We start from the raw sequence: 12,119 nt of genomic DNA, 5'->3' as shown, positions 1-12,119 counted from the left end.
TATTTTTTTGTAAAATCATTATTGAAATGCAAGAGAAAGGCCATAATGTATTTTTCCAGCCCAGGTGAAATTTAGAATTTGGCCACTAGATGGCAGCAGTGTACGTGCAACGTTTTAGACTGATCCAATGGACCATTGCATTTCGGTTCAAGCTTTTGTGTCAAGACTGCCCAAATGTGCCTAATTTGTTTATTAATAACTTGTTCAAAACTGTGCACTCTCCTCAAACAATAGCATGGTATTATTTCACTGTAATAGCTACTGTAAATTGGACAGTGCAGTTAGATTAACAAGAATTTAAGCTTTATGCCAATATCATATTTGTCTATGTCCTGGGAAACATTCTTGTTACTTACAACCTCATGCTAATCGCATTAGCTTACGTTAGCTCAACCGTCCCGCAGGGGACCCACCAATCCTGAAGAAGTTTTAAGAATCTATTCATTATGGTCACAATCTAAGAATGAGAAAACATAACATTTAAGGCTCATGAAGCCTTCGCTAAACCTTTATATAAAAAATCATATTTGTCACATGCGTCGAATACAACAGGTAGACCTTACAGTGAAATGCTTACTTAAGGGCTGTATAGATGCTTCATAAATCATTCATTACCAATTATAATGCCATATAAAGGGTAGCAAAAGGGTTGAATTCATTTGTCTTATTATGAACTTCCATCAATCCAGAGTGTGATGGAACACAGTCACAATGAGAAGGAGGTGTGATTGTGATCAGAACTCTGCAAACAGTTCTATTTGGAGACCCCTGTCAACACGTTTGGAACCTCTTTGTCGTGGATACATATCACTTCGACAACAACAACAGAACACAGTCACAGTGAGAAGGGGGTGTGATTGTGATCAGAACTCTGCAAACAGTTCTATTTGGAGACCCCTGTCAACACGTTTGGAACCTCTTTGTCGTGGATACATATCACTTCGACAACAACAACAGAAAGAACAACAACCAACAAGAGCTACATCTTGAGATACAAAATGCAACAAAACATAAGCTTTGATATGCTGCTTTACAGTGTGCTGTTTTGGGCCAAGGTCCAACCCTGTCAGAAGAAAACAGAGAAAGGACATGTGGAATATTCCAGGGGAAGATAGGGGATTCCACTGTCTGGTGAATATGAATAGGAGATGAACAGAGAGTAGAGAGGCATCTTGGGAAATCCGCCTGCTTGGCTCTGGCATGTTTTTAATTTCCCTTTAATCCCAGGAGCAGACGTTTAACCAACCAATTCATCATCACATTAAATCCCCTGAAGGCCTGAAATTATCTCGGTGTGTGCATCCCAAATTGCCCTATTGGCCCTGGTCAAAAGTAGTGCACTATATAGGGAATAGGGTGTCATTCTGGTCAAAAGTAGTGTTGCTTGCTGTTTCTGGTTTTAAGCTGGGTTTCTGTATAGCACTTTGTTTCTGTATAGCACTTTATAATACACTGCTCAAAAAAATAAAGGGAACACTTAAACAACACAATGTAACTCCAAGTCAATCACACTTCTGTGAAATCAAACTGTCCACTTAGGAAGCAACACTGATTGACAATAAATTTCACATGCTGTTGTGCAAATGGAATAGACAAAAGGTGGAAATTATAGGCAATTAGCAAGACACCCCCAAAAAAGGAGTGATTCTGCAGGTGGTGACCACAAATGTGCAAATGTGCATGTGTCAGCATATGGTCTCACAAGGAGTCTGAGGATCTCATCTCGGTACCTAATGGCAGTCAGGCTACCTCTGGCGAGCACATGGAGGGCTGTGCGGCCCCACAAAGAAATGCCACCCCACACCATGACTGACCCATCGCCAAACCGGTCATGCTGGAGGATGTTGCAGGCAGCAGAACGTTCTCCACGGCGTCTCCAGACTCTGTCACGTCTGTCACATGTGCTCATGTGCTCAGTGTGAACCTGCTTTCATCTGTGAAGAGCACAGGGCGCCAATGGCGAATTTGCCAATCTTGGTGTTCTCTGGCAAATGCCAAACGTCCTGCACGGTGTTGGGCTGTAAGCACAACCCCCACCTGTGGACGTCGGGCCCTCATACCACCCTCATGGAGTCTGTTTCTGACCGTTTGAGCAGACACATGCACATTTGTGGCCTGCTGGAGGTCATTTTGCAGGGCTCTGGCAGTGCACCTCCTTGCACAAAGGCGGAGGTAGCGGTCCTGCTGCTGGGTTGTTGCCCTCCTACGGCCTCCTCCACGTCTCCTGATGTACTGGCCTGTCTCCTGGTAGCGCCTCAATGCTCTGGACACTACGCTGACAGACACAGCAAACCTTTTTGCCACAGCTCGCATTGATGTGCCATCCTGGATGAACTGCACTACCTGAGCCACTTGTGTGGGTTGTAGACTCCGTCTCATGCTACCACTAGAGTGAGAGCACCGCCAGCATTCAAAAGTGACCAAAACATCAGCCAGGAAGCATAGGAACTGAGAAGTGGTCTGTGGTCACCACCTGCAGAATCACTCCTTTTTTGGGGGTGTCTTGCTAATTGCCTATAATTTCCACCTTTTGTCTATTCCATTTGCACAACAGCATGTGAAATTTATTGTCAATCAGTGTTGCTTCCTAAGTGGACAGTTTGATTTCACAGAAGTGTGATTGACTTGGAGTTACATTGTGTTGTTTAAGTGTTCCCTTTATTTTTTTGAGCAGTGTACATTTGATTGATTGATTGAAGACAGCCTTCAACACTGCTAGCAGATACTATGAATACCTGGTGATGCCATTCGGTCTGACCAATGCTCCTGCTGTGTTCCAGACCTTGGTTAATGATGTTCTCCGTGACATGTTGAACCGGTTCATGTTCGTCTTTTCCCACTCGGCTCAAGAACACGTTCTCCACGTCCGACAGGTCCTCCAGCATCTCATGAAGAACCAGCTTTTTGTCAAAGCCAAAAAATGTGAATCCCATCGCTCCACCATCTCCTTCCTTGGATACGTTATCGCTGCTGGGACTGTGCAGATGGATCCCGGAAAGGTGAGAGCACCCACCTCTTCCAAGGTCCCGTTCACGTGGTACCCAGCTGCTGACCGGGCGTTCCTGGACATTAAGCACCTCTTCACCAAACCTCCCATATTGATCCAACCGGATCCGTCCCGTCAGCTCGTGGTGGGACGGATCTCGGATGCGAGAGGGGTGGCCGTCCTGTCCCAGCATTCTGCCCTGGGCCTTAAGCTACATCCATGCACATTCCTCTCCCATCGTCTTAACGCCACAGAGGGGAATGATGTGGGGAATCGATAACTGCAGTGAAGATGACATTGGAGGAGTGGAGACACTGGTTAGAGGGGGCGGAACTTCCGTTCATAGTGTGGACGGACCACAAGAACCTGGAATATTTTCGCATCGCCAAGCGTCTCAACTCCAGGCAAGCTCAATGGGCCGGTTCAAATTCACCATCTGCTGGACACACTTTCATGCCGCTATAGCCCCGCATCTACACCCTCGGTCCCAGAGACCATTCTTCCTACCTCAGATGCTGCCCGCTCCACGGTCCTGGAATGGGCTCATTCCTCCAGGCTTGCCTGTCACCCTGGTTCCCTTCGGACCCTGGCCTTTGTGCGACAACGCTTTTGGTGGCCCACCATGGTCCCTGACCTCTCTGCGTTCGTCGTTTCCTTCACTGCCAGTGCTCAGAACAAGACTGATCCCGAGCATGCCTGCAGTTCTGTACCTTTTGGACCCTGCCATGGATTACTGACCTCTGCCTGCCCTTGACCTGTCATTTGCCTGCCCCCTGTTTTTGCAATAAACGTTTGTTATTCTTAACTGTCTGCATCTGGGTCTTATCCTCAGGTCTGATAACTACAGTCCCAGAGTAATAATGTCATTATAGACCCATGGGCTCTGAAGAGGACTACAGCCTCAAAGTAATAATGTCATTATAGAGGCATGGGCTCTGAAGAGGACTACAGCCCCAGAGTAATAATGTCATTATAGAGGCATGGGCTCTGAAGAGGACTACAGCCCCAGAGTAATAATGTCATTATAGAGGCATGTCACAAGGCTCTGAAGAGGACTACAGCCCCAGAGTAATAATGTCATTATAGAGGCATGTCACAGGGCTCTGAAGAGGACTACAGCCCCAGAGTAATAATGTCATTATAGAGGCATGTCACAGGGCTCTGAAGAGGACTACAGCCCCAGAGTAATACAACTAATAATAAAAATAATAATAATAATAAAATAAAATAAGAATTATAATGTCAACAGCACAAATACATTAAAGAGTTTACCCACTTCCTCTTTTGATATTTATATTTACATGTACAAGATAATTTAATAAAGTACAACTAAAATGAAGTACAGTACTCTAATTCATATTTCATTACAATCTGCTGATGTTTTAGTGAGACTCAACGGTCTTCTGAAATCTATCACGTCCAAACAGGTCCTTAATGCGAATAGTATTTTTATTGACAGTAAGTTTATTTTCAGGAACTGAAAGAGAGACATGTAAAAACAGTTCAAAATAGACTTTCACAAGCTGTTTAACATACAGTGTGACTGTGCTGTACAAACAGGATGCTGCTCCTCGGAGGCATTCAGACATCAACTGTGGCGGTCAGAGAACACGTTGCAGCTCTGCATCCATTCCTTCATTGTCTGTGGGACATTTTATTGTTTCTTTACTTTTGGAACCAAACTAACAAAGAAATATTTACTCATGTAACCTTGAAATACAATTCAACTGCAGGGTTAAAGGGAAGAACATTGGAACAACCAAAAGGTATGAGCTGCTGTTAGTTACCAAGGAGGAACCCATCTGACAAACAACAAGAGGAAGAGAGACTCCATACTGTTTACAGCGTTCACAAGGATGTTACTGTATCAAACCAACGTTCTACAGATATCCACCAGAACCAAACTATTCTGACAATTATCTCAGTAGATTTGACTGACGTTGTGAGAGATGAGAGCTATGTTTTCCCACCCTGCCGTCCTGTTCCTGTGGATTCAGAGTGCAAGTGGATGGATGCATCCTAAATGCCAGATTTATGACAGTGGTGAAGACTTGGGAGACCTTACCACCTGGACCTGCAACTACCTACCACGTCATGTAGAAAATTACACTGCTGCCTGTGAAGGTGTCACAGCTATCGAGGAGGATCTACTTGGACTTCCCCCTAATATCAATACCCTCTGCATATCTATGAAACATGGTGAAAATAGATCCATGTCTCTGGGCTTTTTCTCTCAGTTTCAGGATCTGGAGTACCTCTACATTGACGGCTGTTTTACTCAAATCCTTCCATCTGGGAAAATCCACCTCCCAATTCTGCAACATATGTACTTGATAGGTAAATGGGGAACGGGCTCTGGGTGCTGTGATTGTCATATTGGGCCTCATACATTCAGAGATCTAGTCAAGCTGAGTAATTTGACCATATGGGGTTATAGACTATCAGCAATGGCCCCAGATGTTTTCCATGGCATGACTCAGTTACAAAGTCTCATCATTAGTGAACCCTGTTTAGAGGATTTGTCAGAGATACTATGCAGAATTATGAATATTAAGTCACTTGTTAGGTTATTAATAGACGCACCAAACATACGATCGTTAAACAATTCAAACGGCTCCATCTTAAACACCAACGAAAGCATGATACCTGTTTTTAAAAATCTAGCAAGCGTTGAGTTATCATTTGATGAAATTACACATATAGAGGAAGGTGCACTGGCTTGGCTCCAGAACCTCACAAAGTTAACTGGGGATTTCAGCCAGGAAGTCCTACTGCACCTTCCCCTGTCTGGGATTCAGCAAATCCAGGTCTTCAGTTGCTTTGGTATCGATGTCATTGATATTGAAAGTATCTGTAATGTAGTGTTTTTACTTTCAATCAAGACAATATTTGTAAACAATGCCAATGCAAGCAGCATCTCTATGTCCAGTGTTGAACTGTGCGTTGGGCTAGAATATATGTATTTAAGTGTACCTTTGACTTTCCATCCTACTACCCTTTTGGAATGGCATTTTATTTCCAGTCTCAAAAACCTTAAGCAATTAAAAATAGATGGCCTGAAAGATAACAGACTTGATATTTGCTCTTTCCAAAAACAACCAATCACATGGTTAACAGAACTGACTTTAGAGTTGAACAAGCTACAAATGCTTTTTGCAAAACAATTTAGCTGTTTTGTTAAACTGCAGTATTTGGAATTAGCACATAATATAATTTCAAACATTGAAGACTTTGCTTTCCTGGGATTGACAGATCTGGTGTCCTTAGACATTACAAGAAATAACATAACACAGATAAATGCAAACACATTTTTTGGTTTACATAGTTTGACATGGTTAGACCTCAGGAACAATCCACTTATTCACAACATTGAGGCAATGTCTTTCACACACCTCACGTCTCTTAGACAAGTGCTTCTCGGGCAAGTGAACAATCCACTAACAGAACCTGTGATCAAGCTGAATCTAACACTTATATTTGGTGCCATTCTGAGTCAGCTGACTCATCTGTACATTAGTTCAGCTATGAGGCCAATGCAGTTGACTATCGGCAGTAACATCACATCTAAACAGAACCTGAGTCTCCAGCTCAAAGGTCAGACAGTGTCATTTGAGGACTGTGACAGACCTTTCTTTCAGTCTGTAACCGATCTTCATGCTGATGCAGAAGAATTCCTTTGTGGATCTGAATTCATGGGAAAGTTCTTCACGTCTGTGGAGACATTTGACTACATATCTAAGCTTACAGCTAAAAGGGTTGATTTAACATCAATTAATCAGCTGATTCACCTGAGGAAACTGACTCTACGACAGGTGGATCTTTTAACACAGCGTTCTGCCGACATCATTTTTCACAACTTGACCAAACTGGAGGTTCTGGAAATGTACCACTGCAGGATTTATTCTTTGGAGGGGAGTTTAACTAAAGACTTTAAATCTTTGAAAAGATTGTATTTGCATATAGAGAACATTTATAATGTATTCTACAGCTTTACTGAACCTCTCTCTAGTCTTAAGTATTTGACATTTAATAATTTACAGATGTTTTGCAGTTGTGACAATGCTTGGCTCATTACATGGGCAAAGGGGTGCAGGCAGGTTGAAGTGATCATGCTTAGTCCGTATGCTAAAACCGGTATGTATGCTTTGGAGGACTTGATATGCTTGTCGGACAATGGACTAGACACACCTAATTTTGTCAAGTACACAGAAGCCAACTGCACAACAGAGGTGGGCTTTGTGCTCTTTGCTGCGACTGGCCTGGGAGTCCTGTTCTTCATGCTGGTGGTGTTGGTCCATAACCTGGCCGGTCCCTACCTCCTCCCCCTCTACCACATCACCCTTGGCTGGCTGTCGGAGGCCATGCGATCCAACACCAGGGGGCGCTACCACTACGATGCGTTTGTCTCCTATAGCGGGAAGGACGAGTGCTGGGTGGTGGAGGAGCTGCTACCCAACCTGGAGCAGAGGGGTCCTCCTTTCCTGCGCCTCTGTCTGCACAGCAGGGACTTCCAGCTGGGGAAGGACATTGTGGAGAACATCACAGACAGCCTCTACCGGAGCCGACACACCCTCTGCCTAGTCAGCCGCCACTACCTGCGCAGTAACTGGTGCTCCCTGGAGATGAAGCTGGCCACCTCCAGGCTGCAGGTGGAGCAAAGGGACATCCTCCTCCTGGTCTTCCTGGAGAAGATCCCCCCTCGCCAGCTGTCTGCCCACCACAGGCTGGCTCGCCTGGTGAAGACCAGGACCTATCTGGACTGGCCCCAGGACCCTCATCAGCACCAGGAATTCTGGGACAGACTGTGGGCTAAACTGAAACCTCTGTCTGAAGCGTGAGGTCAGAGGTTGATGTACTGTAGGACATTGTGGACTGAAGTGACATCAGAGGTTAATGTAGGACATTGTGCTAATGCAGATGTAATGTTGACACATATGTTGAGGTATGGCATTTGTCATTTAAAGTGCTCCGTGCAAATGTCAACCACTATTTGAGATTTGTTTCGACAATTCTGGTGAAGTTCTTTTAAATATTCTACCTGGAGTGTACTTTTTCTGATTCTTCTGGAATTATCTGAAATGATCCTTTTTCAACTACTTAGAAAAAAATCCAATGCATTTTTTTACTTCCTCAAGTTTGAATAGATTCTGTTTTTATTTTTCAACACCTAATCGCTAACCCATATCTTTGTTTGTAAATGTGTTGCTAAGAGGAACTGAAAAAGGGTGTGATTTAGCTCTGTTTCTGTTTAATTTCAGATAACAACTATTGTTTTGTTTGCAATGTATTGCTGCTGTGAATAACAATACATGAATGACCAATGACCATGAAGCAGTTATTAATGACAATACATGAATGACCACGAAGCAGTTATTCTTATTTCAAAATCTATCAAATAGTTTTGTACAGAAACGTGGTTGCAAGTTGTTTAACTAAATGTGTTGCTAGTTGTTGAACTAAATGTAGATGCTATTGTTTAACTAAATGTAGTTGTCACGACTTCCGACGATGTCGGCTCCTCTCCTTGTTCGGGCGGCGTTCGGTGGTCGACGTCACCGGCTTTCTAGCCATCGCCGCTCCATTCTTCAATTATCCATTGGTTTTGTCTTGTTCCATTCACACCTGGTTTTCATTCCCCAATCACACTACATGTATGTATTCCTCTGTTCCCCCTCATGTCTTTGTGTGAAATTATTTGTGTGTTACGTGTTGTACGCACTAGGCTAAGCGTTTGTTATTTTGCTATACATTTATGTTGTGTGACATTTGTGCGCGGTATACACTTTGCCTTGTTGGCTGGAGGAGGTTAACGACGCAGCTGCGTCCATCTGTATTTCTCTCCTGCCGTAATGACGTGTGCACCTGTTCACAATTCTCTGCTCTCCTGCACCTGACTTCACCACAAGTACGCACACGCCTGACAGTAGTTGCCAATTGATTAACTCAGTGTAGTTTCTAGTTGTTTAACTAAATATGTTGCTAGTTATTTAACTAAATGTGTTGCTAGTTATTTAACTAAATGTGTTGCTAGTTGTTTAACTAAATGTGTTGCTTGAGTGTCGCCTGTATATAGTTCACCACACATGTATTTGATACATTGTTTAACTCATGTGTGGGGGAGGTGTCCCCCTTTCTGGACAATGAAGTCATGTTTGTGAGTTGGAGGGAACCTAGTTTTATTGTGTTATTTCATTATTGTTTATGCTTTTGATAAAGGCATACAGCCGAAATGTTGGAAACTGTCTTGTGTTTCTGTTTTTAAATAAAAAGCGTCCCTGCATTAGAATGACTCATTGTATTGTTATATTCTAGAATGCCTCCATATTCTCTATTCCATATGTTCTTAGATCTGACACATGCAGAACAGATAACTGTCCCCTACTGAGGCCAGCTTTCAGCAGCTTGACCAGGCTAGAAATGCTCTGACTACAGTAGACCACAGAGTAAGCCTGCTATGTCTGGGTAACCTCCATTATCCTGGTGTATGATGGAGACAACAGCCTTCTCAGTACTAGCCAGAGAGAAGCATCATGCCTCCAGCTAATGGTCAGGTCTTCACCGGGGATAACCTTGCCTGAGACCTGAAGAATTTGGCTGCTTGAGGCCTACGCTTTTCAATTTATTGTACCTTTATTTTACCAGGTACGTTGACTGAGAACACATTCTCGTTTACAGCAACGACCTGGGGAATTGTTACCGGGGAGAGGAATGTGCCAATTGGAAGCTTGGTACGATTAGTTGGCCATGATGGGATGCAGGGTGGTATGGTGGTATGGGATGCAGGGTGGTATGGAATGCAGGGTGGTATGGGATGCAGGATGGTATGGGATGCAGGGTGGTATGGGATGCAGGGTGGTATGGTGGTATGGGATGCAGGGTGGTATGGGATGCAGGGTGGTATGGGATGCAGGGTGGTATGGTGGTATGGGATGCAGGGTGGTATGGGATGCAGGGTGGTATGGGATGCAGGGTGGCAGGGTGGTATGGGGGTGGTATGGGATGCAGGGTGGTATGGGATGCAGGATGGTATGGGATGCAGGGTGGTATGGGATGCAGGATGGTATGGGATGAAGAGTGGTTTGGGGTGCAGGATGGTATGGGATGCAAGGGGGGCATGGGTCACGTTGGGTCAAATGTGTCGGGTAGCCTTCCACAAGCTTCCCACAATAAGTTGGGTGAATTTTGGCCCATTCCTCCTGACAGAGCTGGTGTAACTGAGTTGGGTTTGTAGGCCTCCTTGCTCTCATACGCTTTTTCAGTTCTGCCCACAAATTTTCTATACGATTGAGGTCAGGGCTTTGTGATGGCCACTCCAATACCTTGACTTTGTTGTCCTTAAGCCATTTTGCCACAACTTTGGAAGTATGCTTGGGGTCATTGTCTGTTTGGAAGACCCATTTGCGACCAAGCTTTAAGTTCCTGACTGATGTCTTGAGATGTTGCTTCAATATATCCACATAATTTTCCTACCTCATGATGCCATCTATTTTGTGAAGTGCACCAGTCCCTCCTGCAGCAAAGCACTCGCACATCATGATGCTGCCACCCCGGTGCTTCACGGTTGGGATGGTGTTCTTTGGCTTGCAAGCCTCCCCATTTTTCCTCCAAACATAACGATGGTCATTATGGCCAAACAGTTCTATTTTTGTTCCATCAGACCAGAGGACATTTCTCCAAAGTGTACAATCTTTGTCCCCATGTGCAGTTGCAAACTGTAGTCTGGCTTTTTTATTGCAGTTTTGGAGCAGTGGCTTCTTCCTTGCTGAGCGACCTTTCAGGTTATGTCAAAATAGGACTCGTTTTACTGTGGATATAGATACTTTTGTACCTGTTTCCTGCAGCATCTTCACAAGGTCCTTTGCTGTTGTTCTGGGATTGATTTGCACTTTTCGCACCAAAGTATGTTCATCTCTAGGAGACAGAACGCGTCTCCTTCCTGAGCAGTATGACGGCTGCGTGGTCCCATGGTGTTTATACTTGCGTAATATTGTTTGTACAGATGAACGTGGTACCATCAGGCGTTTGGAAATTGCTCGCAAAAAGGAGCCAGATTTGTGGAGGTCTACCATTTTTTTTCTGAGGTCTTGGCTGATTTCTTTTGATTTTTCCATGATGTCAAGCAAAGAGGCACTGAGTTTGAAGGTAAGCCTTGAAATACATATACAGGTACACCTCCAATTGACTCAAATTATGTCAATTAGCCTATCAGAAGCTTCTAAAGCCATGACATAATTTTCGGGAGTTTCCCAAGAGAAATACACAGTCAACGTAGTGTATGTAAACTTCTGACCCACTGGAATTGTGATACAGTGAATTATAAGTGAAATAATCTGTCTGTAAAATTTTCTTTGAGAAATTACTTGTGTCATGCACAAAGTAGATGTCCTAACCGACTTACCAAAACTATAGTTTGCTAACAAGAAAATTGTGGAGTGGTTGAAAACGAGTTTTAATGACTCCGACCTAAGTGTATGTAAACTTCCGACTTCAACTGTAAATGAGGAAGAGGAACCAGACACATTTTTTTTAAATAGTCTACTTAGTTAAACAAAAAGCAACTAGATGTCATTAAACAACTAGCAACGACTTTAGTTAAAACCTGTTGGGGATGAGGGCGCTGTTGTGGCTATTTATGCTAATCGTGTAATTTTTTGAAACGGCTTCCCACAAAGTTCTTGATCGTACAATATGCATATTATTATTATTATTGGATAGAAAACAGTCTATAGTTTCTATAGGAGTTGAAATTTTGTCTCTAAGTGGAACAGAGCCCATTCTACAGCAATTTCCCTGACATGGAGTCAGATTCCAGAAATTTTGGCCACTGGTCTGGAGTCAGTTAAAAGGCCACTGTTATTGCTATGACTATACGGACACTGCTTACGTCTTCCCCTGGATGTCTTTACGTGATGACGATTTGAATCGTGTCGATTGCGCGTTCACAGGCACTATAAATTAAAAAACCCTGAGGCTAATCATTCTTTTGGAGCTGCGTCATGCGCATAGAGGGCACCGACCCGCACCTGTTCCAAGCATTAGTGGAGGGAGTAATATTACTCGGGTCATGTTTCTACTCGTTATGGGAGTTAAAAACATCATAAGGTAGTTAATTTAAAGCGTTTTATAGCAATTT

At 43.7% G+C, this 12,119-nt stretch overlaps 1 protein-coding gene across 1 annotated transcript; it reads left to right on the top strand.

Annotated features, from left to right (window-relative positions):
- The first annotated feature begins 4,574 nt into the window (after positions 1-4,574).
- Positions 4,575-9,257, top strand: LOC139570809 (toll-like receptor 13). The gene has a single exon (XM_071393009.1). It carries the CDS (start codon positions 4,936-4,938, stop codon positions 7,822-7,824), a length of 2,889 nt encoding a protein of 962 aa, XP_071249110.1. The 5' UTR covers positions 4,575-4,935; the 3' UTR covers positions 7,825-9,257.
- The last annotated feature ends 2,862 nt before the right edge of the window (positions 9,258-12,119 follow it).

This window comes from Salvelinus alpinus, chromosome 1 (assembly GCF_045679555.1).
Source record: "Salvelinus alpinus chromosome 1, SLU_Salpinus.1, whole genome shotgun sequence".
Lineage (NCBI taxonomy): Eukaryota > Metazoa > Chordata > Actinopteri > Salmoniformes > Salmonidae > Salvelinus > Salvelinus alpinus.
The sequence above is the reverse complement of the archived record's forward strand: the minus strand, read 5'-3'. Positions and strand labels throughout refer to the sequence as shown.